This window comes from Giraffa tippelskirchi, chromosome 6 (assembly GCF_054371585.1).
Source record: "Giraffa tippelskirchi isolate mGirTip1 chromosome 6, T2T-mGirTip1v1.2.pri, whole genome shotgun sequence".
NCBI classification, from domain to species: Eukaryota; Metazoa; Chordata; class Mammalia; order Artiodactyla; family Giraffidae; genus Giraffa; species Giraffa tippelskirchi.
This window is the reverse complement of record NC_137280.1, coordinates 4,317,679-4,339,232: the sequence shown is the minus strand read 5'-3', so window position 1 is coordinate 4,339,232 and position 21,554 is coordinate 4,317,679. Positions and strand designations below refer to the sequence as shown.

Below are 21,554 nucleotides of genomic sequence, written 5' to 3'. Positions count from 1 at the left end.
CAGCTTCAATGCTTTGGTCACCTGATGCAAAGAGCTGGCGGAAAAGACCCTGATGCTGGGAAAGACTGTGGGCAGGAGGAGAAGGGGAAGACAGAGGGTTAGATGGTTGAATGGCATCATCAACTCAATGGACGTGAATTTGTGCAAACCTCTGGGAGGCAGTGGAGGACAGGGAAGGCCGTTGTGCTGCAGTCCATGGGGTCACAGAGTCAGACATGACTGAGCGACTGAACAACAAAGGAAAATTTAAAAGAGAAAATGCCTCTTTTGGACATTTAATGCCATACCAGCCATAAACAGCTTCGTCTTTTTAATAAGCAATGGGACCTGGGAGTGAGGAGCAATAAACTAGCTGTAGTTACTACTAATCTGTATTTGCTCATGCCTGCTGAATTGACACCTTAACTGCTAAGCTGAGAGTCTTTCTACACAGTCGAATCTCTACTCTTTCCCAGCCTCCCTGTGGAAACGCTAGGTGGCAGTCCGTCAGGAGTCTCTCCTAGAGTGGCGCCCTCAGTGCTTCCAGCCCACTTGTCCTCCTCACAGCCAGACACACCTTCCTGGCTCTCCTGAGTCTGCGTGACCACCTGTAGTCTACTAGCCTTGTGCCTATAAGTTATCTTGAGTCTGCAGAAGCTGTCATTCGTGATGTTTTCCTTTGACTTGTGTCCTACAAACCAGACTCCCTAGTTATTAATATAAAATGTCAAAGTTTAAACTCAAAGGCCTATATTCTAGAACATTTGAATCAACTTTCAAACAAATTATAGACTACACACCATTCAGATACCTGCTATTTGTAAGTTTCTTTGCCAGACACATTTTGTCAAAAACCTCACTGAGACAAAATTGAATGGAAGAGAGGGGCTCTGTCTTATTCAGTGTTCACGAGGTCCTCACACATCCCTGTGGTAAGCTAGTATATGTGCTACACCTAGTTTTGTCCTCAATTACCCATAGGGGTTTTTTTTCTTTTTTTCTCAGCCTAGGTTCTCTGATACCTATTTGCCCTCTCTGGGATTTGATTTTCATTTTGTATTAATCCTTTCAATACTAGCACGAAAAATGGTTTGCAGTGATGTTTCGAATAGTGATGTCAGGTCCCCAGTAGCCATTGTGATAAATACAAATGGGTACATTTATGTTGACACTGGTAGGGTCATATTGACAAAAGCAGTTTCAGAGAAGTCAGTTAGGAGGTGAAAGAGAATAAATATTTGGTAAGAACTAGTTAAACTCTTCTTTGATACTATCTCTATATAGCATTCCAGCCTCAGTCATGCTGAAATGTAGACCTGTAATCATTAATGGACTACTTCTAAGGTGCTGCCAAGAACCCAAACTGAGACAGGATATCAAGGGAGGTGCTGTTTAAAGGGATGTGTACTGACAGTCCATTCACTTATTCACTCACTTGCCTGTGCATTCAGATATTTATTTTATAGATTGTCTATTTTTATGCACACAGTGTCTTAGGGAAAGAGTATATAAATTTAAATAAGTGAAGGTAATTAAAAATTTTTTAAATGGCTAAGGAATAATCCCTACCTTTGGGGAGCTCACTGTCTTTAGGGAAAAAGTAAGTAGACAATTAAAAAAGAGTGTGGACTATGACATGTTAATAATAAACTCAGAAGCATTAGTGCACAAAGAGGGACATCTACTACAGTCTTGGGAAACTGGGAATCAGCATGCTTTACTGGAGAAGTAAGGTTTCGGTTACAAACAACAAGAGTTAAAGTGTTAAAGTTCTGGACATTAAGTATTTTGTGCGGGTTGTGTGTTACATATGTGGCATGTGTATACATATACATAAAGAATATGTATATATATATGTATTAGGAATATTCTAGTCGAAAGAGAAAGATGCTTTTAATAAGTCAATAATTTGCCAAATATGCATAATTTATTTATTCTTTTTTGGTTGCAGTTGCAGGTGAATTTTTCTGTACATTTTCTCCTGCTGAAATATATTCATCAGAGTCATCAGTAGGTGAAACATTTAGTAGTAACTGTAAAAAGCAAGTTATCTTGTTGAAATATGTAGAACCCAAATTAAAACGCACAAAAGGCAAATAAAACAAAAGTCCGCTGAGGATAAAAAGAATAACGTAGATGTGGTACATCTGAGGAGACTTGATGATGAGTGTCAAAACCAAGAACAAAGACATGGCCGTGGTTCCAAATACAAATGGCAAACGTACCTGAGGACAAACATAAATTTGTATTAGAGTGGACTTGGAAGTTATTACAAATAATAATGTAAAATATTTTATATACAAACATTTGTTTAATATGGAGGAAGTTGGTTTCTGATAAAAAAAAATATTTACCAGGTCTTCCTTAGTTTTATATAAGAGAAAACAACCTGCTGGGGACCTCCTCAGAGTGTGAAATCGCAGAAGTGAAAGATTTTTCCTAATAATTTCAATGTTTCGCTCTCCCTTTGATTTTTTCATAAGCCCATGCCATTTGTCCGTTTAGCCCTCTTTATTTATTTTGGCTGTGTGGGTCTCCGTCACTGCATGCAAGACCTTTCTAGTTCTGGTGAATAGGGGCTACTGTCGAGTTGCAGTGTGTGGAGACTTCTCCTGTTGCGGGGCACTGGCTCTGGCACACAGGCTGGTGTTACAGCTCGTGGGGTCTGGCACACCAGCTGGTGGTACAGCTCATGGGCTCTGGCACACAGGCTTAGTTGCCTTGTGGCATATGGAATCTTCCTGGACCAGGTATCGAACCTGTGTCCTCTGCATTGGCAGGCAGATTCTTAACTACTGGACCACCAGGGAAGTCCCATTCAGATCTTAGTATGGAAACATTCTATACTATTACCATAAAGCATTTTTTCATTATAAATTTTTTCTAACTTTTTATTGTCAAACAATATCAAAATTAATATTTTTTGTACCTCAATCTAATATTATTCATAAGGACGTCATACACAACCTATATATAACCTAATATGACGGACTTTATTTTTTTGGGCTCCAAAATCACTGCAGATGGTGACTGCAGCCATGAAATCAAAAGACGCTTGCTCCCTGGAAGGAAGGTTATGACCAACCTAAACAGCATATTAAAAAGCAGAGACATCACTTTGTCAACAAAGGTCCATCTAGTCAAAGCTATGGTTTTTCCAGTGGTCATGGATGGATGTGAGAGTTGGACTATAAGAAAGCTGAGCACTGAAGAACTGATGCTTTTGAACTGTGGTGTTGGAGAAGACTCTTGCAAGTCCCTTGGACTGCAAGGAGATCCAACCAGTCTATCCTAAAGGAAATCATCCTAAATATTCATTGGAAGGACTGATGCTCAAGCTGAAACTCCAATACTTTGGCCACCTGATGTGAAGAACTGACTCACTGGAAAAGACCCTGATGCTGGGAAAGATTGAAGGAGGGAGGAGAAGGGGATGACAGAGGATGAGATGGTTGGAATGTATCACCGACTCAGTGAGTTTGAGTAACTCATGACACGAGTTTGAGTAAACTCTGGGAGTTGGTGATGGACAGGGAGGCCTGGGGTGCTGCAGTCCATGGGGTTGCAAAGAGTTGGACACGACTGAGCGACTGAACTGAACTGAACCTATATATAATTCCTTTGGGGAACGTTTTTATTGTAAAAGGACCACAGGGTTGGATTCATTTTCTCTGATCTTCACTTTTACCTTAACATGGATCTTAACAATGTATATCTTTCAAATTTGTGTATCTTAATTTGGATAGTTAAAGAATACACAAACATGCACATTTATATATAATTAAAGAGTAGTAATTGCAAACAGTAAAATGCTTAGCTAAATGCTGTTGATTCTTTCCTATTACTGTATTTTGTGTAACTCTTCTCTCTCCTGTTAGACTAGGAAGTTATTGATGCATTATTAATGGGCAATTTATCCATCTATCTTTAAAGTGTTTAGACTAGTGTCTTCCACATAGTAGTTCCTTAGTAGTTGCTTCAGTATTTATTGGATCATTAAGTGACTCAGATGTAAGATTATCATTATCTTTCTTTCTTTTCAATTTTGAAATGTGGATTTCTGGTCCTCACCCTAAGCATTAGAATCCCCAGGGGTGATGTCTAGAAATATGAATTTATACAAGAAACCCAAATGTGATTCTTTTTCACAGTAGACTTTAAAAGTCTAAATTATTAAACTGTGTTAGTTTTCTTTTTTAACCTTCTAGTCGACCCCGCAACTTTGTGTACTGCTGAGGTATTTCCGCGGGTATTCCGCTACATCCTTTTACCTTATACAAAGTCCATAATAAAAGAGGCCCATTGATTTATTTAGAATATGATTCATTGGTAAAACAACGATTATTTGAAACCTACCCTTATTAAAAATGACTTATAGGCCTAACAATAAAAGGTGATATAGCAAGACACGCGTGCCGTCAGCCTTTTAACGGACTAAGTGAGTAACCACTGACTCAGCTTGGAGCGTTCTAGCAGCCTGCATGAGAAGGGAAGCATGGTCTTACAGCCTAAGTACTTAAGCTGAGCAAGACCCCGTGGGACTCCTGGGTACAAAAGCCTTTCTGTGTCCCCCATTCCTTATTTGTAGGAAATAGGCTTCATTCAGCCTCCATGACCTTCCCTGAGTTCCAAAGGACAGTTCAAACAGCTGATAGTCAGGGAGGCCAGGGGATGCCGAGACAAGGGAGAAGCCGTTGGGACTCGAGAGGGCTGCGCCGGGGCGGGGCCGGGCTTCCCCTTGACGGATATGCATAGCAATAACTTTGACTTCTGCAGAACTAAAACCACCACCAGATGGAAGATTTTTAACTGCTTGATGAAGCATTCTTCATTCCAGAGAGAGAGCCTTAGAGAGAAAGTCATTATGAAAGCCCCAGATGTCAGAGGATATTTGGATTGAAGGAAGGCAGGCCCTGCAGGTCCCCTGACCCTTATCAGCAACCCTGACCCTGACTAGAAGACTCCTCACAGTTCTCCTGACATCAGGTTGGGACACAGTCTTGAGGGCATTAGCCCACTGTGGCCCCCTTTGCCTGGCAAAGCAATACAGCTACTCTATTCTACTTCACCCAAACTCTGTCTCCAAGATTCTGGTTGATACCAGTGGATACCAGTGTATCCTGATTTTTGGTATCAGGATCTGTAAAGAAAACTAAATAATCTGCCTAGAAACCCAAGTATTTCTGATATAAATATTAGAAGTAACTTTCTTTGGTGGCTCTAATATAGAGAGTAGCATAATGTAAAAATAAACCACTTACTGTCTTTGCAATAAGTATAGGAATGTGTTGCTGGGGGTTGTTTGGTTATACAGAATATTGGTTAAATCCACAATATAGATGGATGGGTTATAGTAGACAATTAGAAGAAAAAAAATTTCCATAAGCTTCTATGAAAGATTTCAAATGCAGTTGACCTAAATCGAGGTTTTGGTAGTTTGAGGTATCAATAGAGTACTTATCCCTCAGTCAGTCATTCATAGATATTCTGTCTCTGACGTGAGATTTTAAAAGATGAATGAGTTTGCAATTATACTACCTCACAAATACCTAGAGGGTAGCTTTTCTGTATTGGCCGTAAAAGCTGGACACTTATACGTTCAGTTCAGTTCAGTCGCTCAGTCGTGTCTGACTCTTTGTGACCCCATGAACCGCAGCACACCAGGCCTCCTTGTCCATCACCAACTCTCGGAGTTTACCCAAACCCATGTCCATTGAGTTGGTGATGCCATCCAGCCATCTCATTCTCTGCCATCTCCTTCTCCTCTTGCCCTCAATCTTTCCGAGCATCAGGGTCTTTGGCAGTGAGTCTGCTCTTCACACCAAGTGGCCAAAGTATTGGAGTTTCAGCTTGAGCATCAGTCCTTCCAATGAATATTCAGGACTGATTTCCTTCAGGATGGACTGGTTGGATCTCCTTGCAGTCCAAGGAACTCTCAAGACTCTTCTCCAACACCACAATTCAAAAGCATCAATTCTTCTGTGCTTAGCTTTCTTATAGTCCAACTCTCACATCCGTTCATGACTACTAGAAAAACCATAGCTTTGACTAGACGGACCTTTGTTGACAAAGTGATGTCTCTGCTTTTCAATATGCTGTCTAGGTTGGTCAAAACTTTCCTTCTAAGAAGTAAGCGTCTTTTAATTTCATGGCTGCAATCACAATCTGCAGTGATTTTGGAGCCCCCAAAAATAAAGTTTGTCACTGTTTCCCCATCTATTTGCCATGAAGTGATGGGACCAGATGCCATGATCTTAGTTTTCTGAATGTTGAGCTTTAAGCCAACTTTTTCTCTCTCCTCTTTCAATTTCATCAAGACGCTCTTTAGTTGTTCTTCACTTTCTGCCATAAGGGTGGTGCCATCTGCATATCTGAGGTTATTGATATTTCCCCCGGCAAACTTGATTCCAGCTTGTGCTTCTTCCAGCCCAGCATTTCTCATGATGTACTCTGCATATAAGTTAAATAAGCAGGGTGACAACATATAGCCTTGACGTACTCCTTTTCCTATTTGGAACCAGTCTGTTATTCCATGTCCAGTTCTAACTGTTGCTTCCTGATCTGCATACAGGTTTCTCAAGAGGCAGGTCAGGTGGTCTGGTATTCCCATCTCTTTCAGAATTTTCCAGAGTTTATTGTGATCCACACAGTCAAAGGCTTTGGCATAGTCAATAAAGCAGAAATTGATGTTTTTCTGGAACTCTGATCCATTGGATGTTGGCAATTTGATCTCTGGTTCCTCTGCCTTTTCTAAAACCAGCTTGAACATCTGGAAGTTCACTGTTCACCTGTTGCTGAAGCCTGGCTTGGAGAATTTTAAGCGTTACTTTACTAGCATGTGAGATGAGTGTAATTGTGTGGTAGTTTGAGCATGCTTTGGGAATGAAAACTTACCTTTTCCAGTCCTGTGGCCACTGCTGAATTTTCCAAATTAGCTGGCATATTGAGTGCAGCACTTTCACAGCATCATCTTTCAGGATTTGAAATAGCTCAACTGGAATTCCATCACCTCCACTAGCTTTGTTCGTAGTGATGCTTCCTAAGGCCCATTTGACTTCACATTCCAGGATGTCTGGCTCTAGTTAGTGATCATGCCATTGTGATTATCTGGGTTGTGAAGATCTTTTTTTGTACAGTCCTTCTGTGTATTCTTGCCACCTCTTCTTAATATCTTCTGCTTCTGTTAGGTCCCTACCATTTCTGTCCTTTATTGAGCCCATCTTTGCATGAAATATTCCCTTGGTATCTCTAGCTTTCTTGAAGAGATCTCTAGTCTTTCCTTTTCTATTGTTTTCCTCTATTTCTTTGCAATGATCGCTGAGGAAGGCTTTCTTATCTCTCCTTGCTATTCTTTGGAACTCTGCATTCAGATGGGAATATCTTTCCTTTTCTCCTTTGCTTTTCACTTCCCTTATTTTCACAGCTATTTGTAAGGCCTCCTCAGACAGCCATTTTTCTTTTTTGCATTTCTTTTTCTTGGGGACGGTCTTGATTCCTGTCTCCTATACAATGTCATGAACCTCCGTCTGTGGTTCATCAGGCACTCTGTCTATCAGATCTAGTCCCTTAAATCTATTTGTCACTTCCACTGTATAGTCATAAGGGATTTGATTTAGGTCATACCTGAATGGTCTAGTGGTTTTCTCCACTTTCTTCAATTTCAGTCTGAATTTGGCAATAAGGAGTTCATGATCTGAGCCACAGTCTGCTCCTGGTCTTGTTTTTGCTGACTGTATAGAGCTTCTCCATCTTTGGCTGCAAAGAATATAATCAATCTGATTTTGGTGTCAACCATCTGGTGATGTCCACGTGTAGAGTCTTCTCTTGTGTTGTTGGAAGAGGATGTTTGCTATGACCAGTGTGTTCTCTTGGCAGAACTCTATTAGCTTTTGTCCCACTTCATTCTGTACTCCAAGGCCAAATTTGCCCATTATTTCAGGTGTTTCTTGCCTTCCTACTTTTGCATTCCAGTCCCCTATAATGAAAAAGACATCTTTATTGGGTGTTAATTCTAGAAGGTCTTGTAGGTCTTCATAGAAATGTTCAACTTCAGCTTCTTCATCATTACTGGTCAGGGCATAGACTTGGATTATTGTGATATTGAATGGTTTGCCTTGGAAATGAACAGCGATCATTCTGTCGTTTTTGAGATTGCATCCAAGTACTGCATTTTGGACTCTTTTGTTGACCATGATGGCTACTCCATTTCTTCTAAGGGGTTCCTGTCCACAGTAGTAGATATAATGGTCACCTGAGTTCAGTTCACCCATTCTAGTCCATCTTAGTTTGCTGATTACTAGAATGTCGATGTTCACTCTTGTCATCTCCTGTTTGACCACTTGCAATTTGCCTTGATTCATGGACTTAACATTTCAGGGTCCTATGCAATATTGGTCTTTACAGCATCGAACCTTGCTTCTATCACCAGTCCCATCCACAATATTGGGTGTTGTTTTTGCTTTGGCTCCATCCCTTCATTCTTTCTGGAGTTATTTCTCCACTGATCTCCAGTAGTACGTTGAGTAGCATGGCTGAGAGGAGCTACCCCACATCCAATGTCAGGAGTGGCGGCTGAGAGGAGCTACCCCATGTCTAAGGTCAGGGGCAGCAGCCGAGGAGAGCTACCCCAGGTCCAAGGTAAGGAACAGTGACTGTGCTTTGCTGGAGAAGCTGTGAAGAGATACCCTACGTCCAAGGTAAGAGAAACCCAAGTAGGACGATAGGCACTGGAGAGGGAATCAGAGGGCAGACAGACTGAAACCACAATCACAGACAACTAGCCAATCTGATCACACGGACCACAGCCTTGTCTAGCTCAACGAGACTAAGCCATGCCATGTGGGGCCACCCAAGATGAACGGGTCATGGTGGAGAGGTCTGACAGAATGTGTTCCACTGCCCAAGGGAATGGCAAACCACTTCAGTATTCTTGCCTTGAGAACCCCATGAACAGTATGAAAAGGTAAAGAGATAGGACACTGAAAGATGAACTCCCCAGGTCGGTAGGTGCCCAACATGCTTCTGGAGACTTATACATTGACAGACATTTAAATTGATAAGCCTGAAAAGCCTTAGGCAAGCCTACAAGGTAATATAAGGTAGTACCATTAAGAGGACACTCAAATAATCATTGGCCCTGGACACTGGTCAGTTTCATACACTGAGACAGAGTACAGACCTTATGCATCTCACATATGGTCCTTCTTGACTCAAATCTCACTAGTTGTAATACAGTAGAATATCCTAAATATAAAATCTATTCTCAGATGTTCCTAAAATGGGGTCACAGTGGGTTAGAAAGATTTTTCATGTAGATATAAGAAAAAAGTATTAAAAGTACAAAATGCTCTTTAAAAAGATATAGGATTTTTTTTTCCTGGTTTGACTTACCTTATAAGGTCTGGATAGGTTGGGCTCCTGGAATCTCAGTTTAAGCAAGCCCATCATCATTAGCCCAAGTTGAATCCAGTCTGTGAATCCCACATAATTTATTAAAAGTATTAAGTCTGAGGGAATAATTAAAATGGAGGCAAAGATGAGCATCTGAATCACAGCTGCAACTGGACAAGAGTGAATATTCAAAGTTGAGAGGATCAAAGGTAGCTGACCCTCCTGGCTTGCCATATACCATAACCTTGATGTTGAAAATACAGTACAGTTGAGGGAGCTAACTATTGAGGAAGAGACACCAAGTGAAATAGCCCATTGCATGGAAGGGATTACTCTATCCATCCAAGTGACAGCAACAGCATCTGTAAAAAAGTACAGAAGCCACTAATTATGCAACTGGTGTAATATTTATACTGTATAGTATTTTTAATTAGCTTAGAAAATATTAAATTATAATTGTAGCAAAGACAAAGGACTGGTGTAAGTAGTAGGTTGAAACTGCCAAAGTTTTCTAAAAATCACGAATGACTCTTGGATTTTGTCAAATGCATTTTATGACTCTCTTAATATTATAAGAGATTGTGATTTTTGTCTGTTATATTAATATAGTAAAATATTAATTGCTTTGGGGATGCTAAACCAACCAATGATAAACCTCACTTGTTCATGGTGTATGCTTCTTTTTATGTGTTGCTAGACTCAGTTTACCAGTGTTTTTAAGAATTGTGTTACATTGTAGTTCATGGAACAATACATGTTGTATGTAACATGTGGATGTAATTTCTTTCTTTGTGTGAAGAAATTTTCTGGCTTTGGTATCACAGGAATACTGGTTCTATAAAATAAGTTTGGATGTGTCCCCTCTTCCATTTTCTGAAAGAGTTTGTTTAGGAGTGGTATTATTGCTTTCTTAAATGCAATTCAGCAGTGAAGCTACTCAGTTCAGTTCAGTTCAGTCACTCAGTCGTGTCCGACTCTTTGCGACCCCATGGACCGCAGCACACCAGGCCTCCCTGTCCATCACCAACTCCCGGAGTCCACCCAAACCCATGTCCATTGAGTTGGTGATGCCATCCAGCCATCTCATCCTCTGTCGTCCCCTTCTCCTCCTGCCTTCAATCTTTCCCAGCATCAGGGTCTTTTCAAATGAGTCAGCTCTTCGCATCAGGTGGCCAAAGTATTGGAGTTTCAGGTTCAAAATCAGACCTTCCAATGAACACCCAGGACTGATTTCCTTTAGGATGGACTGGTTGGATCTCCTTGCAGTCCAAGGAACTCTCAAGACTCTTCTCCAACACCACAGTTCAAAAGCATCAATTGTTCTGCACTCAGCTTTCTTTATAGTCCAACTTTCACATCCATACATGACTACTGGAAAAACTATAGGCTTGACTAGATGGACCTTTGTTGACAAAGTAATGTCTCTGCTTTTTAATATGCTGTCTAGATTAGTCATAACTTTCCTCCCAAGGAGTAAGTGTCTTTTAATTTCATGGCTGCAATCACCATCTGCAGTGATTTTGGAGCCCCCCAAAATAAAGTCAGCTACTGTTTCCCCATCTATTTACCATGAAGTGATGGGACCGGATGCTGTGATCTTAGTTTTCTGAATGTTGAGCTTTAAGCCAACTTTTTCACTCTCCTCTTTCACTTTCATCAAGAGGCGCTTTAGTTCTTCTTCACTTTCTGCCATAAGGGTGGTGTCATCTGCATATCTGAGGTTATTGATATTTCTCCCAGCAATCTTGATTCCAGCTTGTACTTCCTCCAGCCCAGCGTTTCTCATGATGTACTCTGCATATAAGTTAAATAAGCAGGGTGACAATATATAGCCTTGACATACTCCTTTTCCTATTTGGAACCAGTCTGTAGGGACTGGGATTTGATTCGTGGGAAGATTTTAGATTATTAACTCAATTTTTTTTTTAATATAGATCTATTCAGATATTTTATGTCTTCTGGAGGCAGTTCTGTTAACTCAAGAGTAATAAAAAGTACTCAGTGGCACAAAGGCACTCTCTTTTCCATGGCCTCTCCCCTTCTCCTCCTCAACCTCTGGATGAGGATAAAGATGACTAGAGGTGTGACTGAGGTCTCCCTACCCCAAAGGCTATACCCATCGAAGTGGCTGGAAATCTTTATGACGGCTCTTAGATATGGGTTTCCAAGTCATCAACAAGCCCAGGACTGTGGAGTGAAAGGTAGATTCAGCTAAGAGGGATCTGGGTTGAATTCACAGTGCAGAAGAGAAGCCCTCTCCCCACAGAAGTTCCTTTGTGAATAAAGCCCTTTGGGCCCACTCAAAGTGTTACAGTTTCATGGCTTCCCCTGTTGGCTATTTGTTGGTGTTGATATTTCAGGTAGAGGTGTGTGTGGAGAGCACTAGTGGAACATGTGAGTTCCTCCGAAACCCCTCTCCTTCCTTCCTCCTGGTGTGGTTCAACAAACAGTGTCGAATCTCAGTGGGAGAAAGATCACAGACCTGATGGAAAACTTAAAGGCAGTGATGGTGGTGGTAAAAGATGCAATATCTCCATCTAACTATGATGCGACCAATGACAAAAGCTACTCGGAGCTGGAGGTTTACAGGGGATTGTTACTAAGTGATCTCTTGTTGTCCTCCAGCCCCAGCTGTGGTTGTTCCCGACACTGGGACTGTAATGGAGACAACGTATAGATGGATGCCAGTTGATATCCTGTCTCAAACATTGCCAGCACTTCTTTTCTATTCACTTGCCCCTGAAGACCAAGACTAATTCACATCCATGTGGCAAGGCCGTCAGTATGCTTTCACAGTACTCCACTAGGATTCCTAAACTCCCCGGCTATTTGCCTCCAGCTGGTCTTCAGGATTTTTCAAGAGTGCCTCTGCCATCCGAGATCCAAAATTTACACTATATTGTTCGTGATCAGTTGGTTGATAAGTTAAAAGCCTCAGTCTAAAAAGATCTGAATTGGTATTATTACACTTCTACCAACAGGCTGATCAACCCCAGTAAAATGGAGGGTACTGCTTGCCACGGAAGTTTCCTTGGAAACATGTAGGTAAATTTGCAACACTTAGTCCCTCTGGTAGTCAAAAAAAATTGTGTCTGGTTCCCTACCACTAAAAGAAGACCCAGCACTTTATGAATTCTTCGTGTGTTATAGTTAGTATGCGTCTCACTTGGGATTCTGCTTGGTCTTCCATATCAGCTAATTCACAGATCAATGTCCTTTAACTGGAGGATCAAATCAACGGACTGTATTAAAAGCTGTCCAGCAAGCCGTGGCACACTTTCTACCAGTGGGGATCCACAACCATAATTACTGCTTTGACTTAGAAGTCTCTGTGACTGATGATGGTCTTCTGCATTGCAGGCAGATTCTTTACTGTCTGAGCCACCAGGGAAGCCCCCTTTTTTTTTTACTGCATTTCACAGCAAAGAGAGGCACCTTATAGCTGGAGGTGGCCCTTGAAGTTTTTTACTTGTTTCTTCCTTGATACAACTATCAGGTAAATTCCTTTTGAAAAAATAATATTAGCTTAGCAAGTAGCCCTGGGATATTGTAAAACTGAACACCTGACTCATGGAGGCCTTATGACTTTCCAGCCTGATAATCTCATTTTGGGATGAATCAAATTGAATTCAATTATTGAAAAGGTATGAAGAGCCCAACAAATCTCTCTTAACAAGTGGAAATGGTGTATTCAAGAACACAGCTAGCCTGGCCCAGTGGCTTCTTGGTTTTGCCTGAAAAAGTGCAAATTACATCCCAGTTTGCTGACTGAAGCAGAGTTGCTGGTTCAGCAGGGCCCTCTGTTCACAAGGGTCCCTGTAAATATCTGGTCATGGTCCACTGACAGTTTAGCTAAGCTGAAACCCTATGGTGCCCGCCAGGCTGCTATAGCTGCTAGCCTCAGCACCAGCTATGCAAAATGGAAAACAGACAAGGATATTCTACTCAGTATCTGGTGATCAAAATCAGATTATTCAATCAGCAGCCTTGATTTTTTTCTATAGCTTATGGCCCTGGAGAGGGGTGTCTTTAGTCTGCCAGCCTGTGGTTTTCCAAGTGACGGACAAAACACCCAGGCCATTGACAACAGTTCATGTCATTAGAAATACAAGCATAGTTCGTCAAGAGGGGAATTGGCCAGAGCTATGAGAATAGCCTTAAGTTCTGTCCATGGAGCCCATTCTCTGATGAGAATAATTGGAATAAAACTGTTGATTGATACTGAACTATTCAGATTGCCATGACAATGTCTGAATCCATCAGCTTTCTAGACATGGCAACACATTGACTATGATATATTGGACATAAGAAAAAGGACTCCATATTTTTGCTACAGAGGCTAACACCAAATGTTACATTGTGACTTCTGCCAAGATTTGACCATTTGTTCACAGTGAGGGGGGCCGCTTGCACAAGATATTATCCCTGCTCACTTCTGGCAAATTGACTACATTGCACCTTTGACCCTCTCTTGGGATGACAGCTCATAGCTGCTGGCGCTTTTTCAGGTTACAGCATTGCTGTTCCAATTTGATCATCCCTCTGTGGCCACACCACTGTGGCCCTTGAAACTAATCTGTGTTATGTGTTTGGCCATTTGAAATGTGACAACTGTACATCACAAAAGCACATCAACATGCTGAAGGCAAAGGTATTCAATGTATCTTTCATATACACCCTTTGAATGCATCTGATATTGTTTGGTGTTTGGATGGCTTCCTCAAAAATAAACCCAGAAATATTTCTGACTCTACCTCTCTCACATTCTTCTGGCCCACACACCTTGGTCAGGTAGTTTGGTCATTGAATAAAACCATCCCTAGAGAGTGATCTTCCCTGGTGGCTCAGACAGTAAAGAATCTACATGCAATGCAAGAGACCTGGGTTCGATCCCTAAGTTGGGAAGATCCCCTGGAGAAGGAAATGGCAACTCACTCCAGTATTCTTGCCTAGTGAATCCCATGGACAGAGGAGCCTGGTGGGCTACAGTTTGTGGGGTTGCAAAGGGTCGGACTCGACCGAGCGACTAACACTTTCACTCTCAGAGAGTGATCACCTACTTTTGGCTGCTTCCTGAGTGACGGTCAGGGAGAATAGCATAGGAAGTTATATATTCCTATTTTGAAAACTCAGGAGGCTTTCCTGATCATAACTGGATTTTATGCTTCTTCTTTTCCTCACACAGCAACCCCAATCTACCTGGTTGGTATAGCCTCTGGGCAGCAACTTGATCATAAAGAAGCCAAGAGGATTCAAAATCAGTTTTGGTTCACACACCTGAATCCTCTTTTTGGACTGATGTGGTCGTAGATTAAAAAGATAATAACCACTTGGCTGAGGACACTCTTTGCTAAGTCCTCTTACAGCGGCAATTGTGATGTTTTAGAAGGGAATATCTAGACTGAAAAATATGGGGATGGAAGGACAACAATGATCTTTTGTCTTTTAGAGCCATTCCTGGGACCTGTCTTCTGAATGAAGACTTATAAAAGATTTGAATTCCCTAAGCTTGAGGATCTTCTACTGTTACGTGGACATATCACTTGGCCTTCCTTGCTTTGTCTTTTGGGAATTGGGGTTTGGGGAACAGCATAATAATGACGTTCTAGCTATTGCTATTATATGGAAACTAAATTGTCTTTGTCTCCATTGCCAGCATCCATGAAACTATGCCAGACTAACTTATGAGGGGGTTAAATCTCAGACTTGTCATAGTTGTTGAGAGTCTTGTGATTTCTTCCTTGACCCATGGGTTATTTAGAAGTGAGTTGTTTAATTTTCAAATATGTGAGATTTCTCAAGTTACGTTCTGTTGTTGGTTTCTATTGTGTATCTATTGCTGTTGAAGGAAATATTTTGTATGATAGAAATATTAAATATTTTGAGACTTGTTTTATATCCTGACATTATGTCTATCCTAGGGAATGTCCCATAAGTGCTTGAAATAAATACATATTCTGCTTCTGTTTGGTGGAGCGTTCTATAAATGTCAATTAGATCAGTTTGATTGGTAGTGGTGTGCAGATCTTCTATATCTTTATGGGTTTTCTATCTAGTTATTGAGTGATGTACTGACATCTGCAACTATAGTTGCTGAATTGTCTATTTTTCCTTTCAGTTACATTAGTGTGGCTTCATGTATTCTGGGGCTGTGTTATTTAGAGGTGTATACATTTATAATTGTTATATCTTCTTCATGTAGTGATCATTTTATTAATATCATTACAAAATACCTTTCTTTGTCTCTAGTAATCTTTTAGTCTTTAAGTTATTTTGTCTTAATAATATTACTATTCTAGTTTCCTTACAGTTAATGTTTGCATGATAAACTTTTCCAGTCTTTTACTTTATACTTGATTGTGTTTTGAATCTAAAGTGTATCTCATATAGACAGCATATAGTTGGATTGATAATTTTATCCAGTATGACAATCTCGGCCTTTTATTGTTGTGTTTGCATACTTTCATTTAATATTATTGATATTGTCATATTTACCTATGTCACTTTGCTATTTGTTTTTATGTCTTATGTATTTTTGTTCTTCTATTTTTTATTTTATTTATTGTTATATTTTATCATTTATTTCTTGTTTATTTTATCTATTTATTGTTAAATAGTTTTTTCTTTTTCTATACCATACCCCTTGTGGGATCTTAGTTCCTTAACCAGGAATCTAACCTGAGTCCTGGCAGTGAAAATGCCTAACCACTGGACTGCTAGGAAATTCCCTAAAGAGATATTCTTAATGTGCCATTTAATTCCTCCGTTGATTTGTTGAGTTATTTTCTTAGTAGTTGGTCTGGTAATTACAGCATCCACCTTTAAATTCATCAAAACCAATTTCCAGTTACTTTCAGTAAAATATGACAATGTCGCTACTATAGCTCACTTCCTTGTGTTTTCTTTGTGCTAGTATTGTCATATAGGTTATATTTATATATTTAATAAAGCCTACATTTAAGTTGCAGAGTTATCATCTAAAATAATCTAAGGTATTTTTAAAGAATTCAAAAAATGTGTATATACACATATGGAGTCTTTTATATTTACCCATATATTTAATATTTCTGGTTATCTTTCTTCCTTCCTTTTGATCCAAGTTACTTTCTTTCAGTCTGAAGAATTTCCTTCAGTAAGTCTGCTAGCAATGAATTCTTTCAGTTTTTGTTAGAGTACCTTCACATACATTTTCACGCTCATTATTACTACTAATGCGTGAAATGAACAAATAATATACTCTCATTTTACTTTTTACATTTTAAAAAAATTACAATATTAGTTGATTCAGAATATTGTGTTACTTTTTTGATGTACAGCAAAGTGGTTCAGTTATATATATATATTTTCCAGGTTCTTTTCCCTTATAGGTTATTATAAGATACTGAATATCATTCCCTCAGCTATGCCGTAAATCCTTGTTGTTTCTCTGTTTTTGTGTAGTGATGAGTATCTGTTAACACCGGACCCCTAATTTATTCTTTCCCCCTTTCCCCTTTGGTAACCATGATTTGTCTTCTGTGCCTGTGAGTTTGTTATCTGTTTTGTAAAATAAATTCATTTGTGTGGTTTTTTAGATTCCACAAATAAGTGATATCATACACTATTTGCCTTTCTGTGTCTGACTAACTTGACTCAGTATGATAATCTCCCGTCCATTCATGTCACTGCAAATGGCAATATCTCATTCTATTTTATGGCTGTGTAGTGTCTATCTGGGGCTTCTCAGGTGGCACAGTGGTAAAAAATCTGCCTGCCAGTGCAGGAGGCAGAAGAGACACGCGTTCAATCCCTGGGTTGAGAAGATCCCCTGGTGTAAGAAATGGCAGTATTGTTGCCTGGAAAATTCCATGGACAGAGGAACCTGGGGGGCTACAGTCCATGGATTCACAAAGAGTCAGACTTGACTGAGCACACACACACAGTATCTATTTATCCATCTATTTACTACATCTTCTTTATCCATTCATCTGTTGATGGACACCTAGGTTGCATGCATGTCTTGGATATTGTAAGCAGTGTCATTTTAGAGTTGAGATAACTGAGGAGCATCAAGCTTGGATGTAAGATAAGCCTTCTTCTTCTTTTCAATTAAAGCCTATTACTGATTTTCTTTTATTTTTCTGAGAACTGAAAGTGTAAAGTATATATATACATATATATAGGATTCATGTCCACTTCACTAATAGGAAAAGTTAAGTACTCAAGCTCTGTATAGATTTTGGGGATATGTCTGAAGACAAAATGTATGAGTTATATTTCCTGGAGGCAAATGCTGACCCAGAGCATCCATCTGCTCTTTATGAAGTATATCTCAAGAGACTTTGGTAAGTATTCTCATATTTTCTATTCTATTCTATCCGTTGTGTTCTGCTTTTTTTTCCTTTTACGTTTCTTGATGTTTTCCATATTTTTGGCTGCTAGACCTTACCCTTTACTACATGCTCTAAAGAAATTGCTTGACCTTTTGAACGTCTACCTTTAAATAAATAATTAAATAAATAACCCAAACATGAACCAAATTAGCATAATTCTCTTAAAGTATGCAAAAAGATCCACTGTACACTACAAACTCCCTCTATTCCGGACAGTGAAACAGTGTCTTCCCTCTGGTTCTACGCAGCCATACCTGAGGACATGATTTCCTTTGGCGTCAGGACGGCGAGGTAGGAAACGTTAACCAGTAAGTAGATGAGCGCCACAAGGGTAAGGGCAGTGACCACACATTTGGGGATGTTCTCACTAGGGTTTTTCAGCTCTCCTGCAAAAAGAAGTGCCACTCAGAAAAAAATGACTGATCAGACCATCTTTGGAAGTAGCTTCATTATAACATACAATAACTAAAAGAAATAGACACGACTATACACAGCGTCCCTGGTGGCTCAGACAGTAAAGCGTCTGCCCGCAATGCGGGAGACGCGGGTTCGATCCCTGGGTCCGGAAGATCCCCTGAGAAGAAAATGGCAACCCACGCTAGTACTCTTTTCTAGAAAATTCCATGGACTGAGGAGCCTGGTAGGCTACATAGTCCATGGAGTGGCAAAGAGTCGGACACGACTGAGCGACTTCACTTTCACTTTCTTTCACTTTCACACACACCAAGAGTTCATTTTTTGAATGCTTATTTACCAAGTTTAGACAAAGTATTAACTTTAGCAGCAATGGAATTTTGCTGAATTCTGGGTTTTACTCTTGTATCTTTGATGTGCCCAACATAAGCTTTTTGGGTGAGAAAACAACTCAGAAAACCAGGATTCTAGGCCAGGAGGACTGGAGCAAATATTCCCTTACCTTTCGGCCAACACTATAGAAGTACAAGTTTGTGTTAATGAAGGGTTGGAATAGCTCATCTGTTAATCTGGTCACAGCAGTCTAGGACATTAGGGTAGATTCTCCTGCTCTTTTCACTCCTTAAGTAAGTTTCTAGACTAGCTAAATCTTAGATTAAACTTGACTGTATATTGCCAACACCAATTTGACACAGATGTTTAACTACTTGGAAAATTTTTAACTTACAGTATGCAGCTCCCTCAAAATAATTCACATGTATTGAAAAGAAAAATTTAAAGACGATAAAGATTTAGAGAAAAAAAGCTCAGATACATATTTATCTAAACCTTGAGATGGGGAAAGACTTTTCAAGTATGGCGATAACGAAAAGTTAAAAGATAGATAGTTTAATACTTGTAGGTATTAAACTTCTAGTCTTTAAGACTGAAATTTTTAAAATCTTATGAACAAAATGGAAAAAAAAAAAAGGCAAACAACAGAGACTTCACTGGTGGTCCAACGGTTAAGAATCCACCTGGAAATGCAGGAAACATGGGTTTGATCCTTGCCAGGGAACTAAGATCCCGCATGCTGCAGGGCAACTAAGTCCACATGCCTTAACTACTGAGCCCACATGCCCAGCTGGAGCGCCCATGCACCACAAAAGATCCTGCAGGTCGCAACTAAGACCTGACAGACAGATGAATGAAAACAACTGAACAAGAAAGCCATTTACCTGTCTTACAAGGAAGAAATTGGTCATCAGCATTTGCAAAACTCTTCCCTCTCACTAGACATTGAAGAAAAAATGAGGTCTGAAATTTTATTCTCACAACTTTAAGTGACTAAAGAGTGAAAAAGGTTTGATGATTTCAGGTGTCATCATTTTAATTCACACTGATAGACATTTGTAAAGCCTTTCTGGGATGCAATTTGGCAATATTTCTCAAGACATTTCTAAATATTTGTATGGTTCACTTAGTAATTTTACTAAGATTTTTCAAGACTTTATTTCCTAAGAAAACAATGAGAGATCCACAAAGATTTATATAAAAGGATGCTGACTAGAGCAATAACTATAAAATTTTAAAGTGAAAAACTAGAAAAAATTCTGATATCTGACAATGGGAGGTGCTTAAAAAATGGTCAAATTGCATATGATAGAATATTGTGTATTCATTTAAAAGCATTTATATTTAATAATATTTATGAATTCTCACTATGTGCTGTAAGTAAAAAAATGAGTATGTGTACAAGTGTGACCCCTGCCTGTGTGTACATACAAGATAATTGGTAATCTTTATTTTAATTTATATTTTCTGCATTTAAATATTTTCTCTGATGAGCTTTTGTTATTAAAATATTTGTTCAGTAAAACAATGCAATTGTTGTTGAGTCCTTAAGCTGTATCAGTTCTACAGTTACTTGTTTTAATTTGTAAACACCTAGAAAATATTTTGCTTTCCAAAGTTAGAAAACCACATTTGTAGAGAGTTTAGTGCATTTCCACTCACCTGATAGAAGAGAGACACACGTCAGAGTGAAACAATGTTGTGTTTCTTTCTTAGAATTAAGTTGATTAACGCTTGTGTGTTTATAGCCTGGTGGAGCTCTTTATAATTTAAAAATAATAACTTTACCTGCTATTCGGACAAGGACTCCCCAACCAGAATATGCATATAATCCTTGTAAGAAGGCTTCGGCAATCTGTGAAGCATCCGGAACTTCAGCATCGAAAACTTTCTCAAACCTGACTAGGTTCTCTCTTCTTCCTCTCACCAACAACACGATTCCAGTTACAGAGATGAAGCCGAGAACTGTCATTTTCACAGCGGTACTGACAGTCTGAAACCACGTCACCTCCTTCACTCCCCGAGCATTCAGAATTCCCAAGCACCACAAGATAGCCAGTGCCAAACATTTCTTGGGTATCTCAGGAACAAAACAGCCAGGATAGAAAGGCTGTGTAATGTACCCTGCTAGTAGCAAGCCGCGTGCAGCAATTCCTGCGGGAGTACTAAACAGGTTGATCCAGAGGTAGAAAAAAGCAATAAAGGGTCCAAGAGACCTTTTGAGGAAGTAATACTGTGCTCCACTTCTAGGGAAGGTGGTCCCCATCTCTGCGTGACTCAGGGCAGCCAGCATAGACACTACAGCACAAGCAGCCCAAATACTTAGGGACACCCCAACGTTGAGGGAAGAGTATTTTAACACCCCTTTAGGAGCAATAAATATTCCCGCACCTATTATGATACTGAATAAAAAAATTGTCCCATGGAAATAGCCTATTACCCGCTGAAGCTGAGTACTTTCTCGCATCTTCATTTTCTCAAGTCTGACACTTAATGTCCAAAGCTAACATAAATTCACTGTTTACTCTGTGACACTGGTGAGGGGCTTCAGCCAATCTTCTTACAGTTAAATGCTTTGGTTCCCTCCTCTTCTCTTCTTCAAAAAGACTTTCTCACAGCACTTAGCATAATAAAAAAAAATTAACTTGTAAAGTTAATTAAACTAAAGTTTATGAGATCTTAAAATTAGGGTTAAAATGTTTTACTGTTAAGTATTTAAAAAGTTAAACACAATTAAACAAGTTAGACACAGCTAATTGGGAATAAGAGATGAAAACGTCCCGGTCAGTTTTCCTCTATGGATATGTAACCACATTCATTTTGATCCTTAAACAAGTAATTCTTTAAAAGTTTGTACCATAAGGAAGTTTGTAAAGAATGTCAAAAATACAAGGTCTGAATCATAAGTTTGCCCCTAGTTAGCAGATCTTGGTTTGAATCACACACACACATCTGCCACTTACTAGAAAATCCACGTCCCTTTTGGTTTTTTTATTTTGAAAAATGGGACTGATAATCCTTATCTTATTTTTTCTTTAACAGAATTAAATAAGGTAATTTATTGAT

The 21,554-nt window shown here is 39.6% G+C and overlaps 1 protein-coding gene across 1 annotated transcript; it reads right to left on the bottom strand.

Annotated features, from left to right (window-relative positions):
* Window positions 1–644: 644 nt before the first annotated feature.
* Window positions 645–20,961, bottom strand: LOC145509301 (solute carrier family 7 member 13-like). The gene is made up of 4 exons (XM_081497900.1): window positions 20,277–20,961; window positions 17,996–18,127; window positions 9,370–9,731; window positions 645–2,204 (listed from the first exon to the last, which is right to left on the bottom strand). The coding sequence occupies exons 1-4, from the start codon at window positions 20,959–20,961 to the stop codon at window positions 1,911–1,913; spliced, it is 1,473 nt and encodes a 490-aa protein (XP_081354026.1). The 3' UTR covers window positions 645–1,910.
* Between the last annotated feature and the right edge of the window lie 593 nt (window positions 20,962–21,554).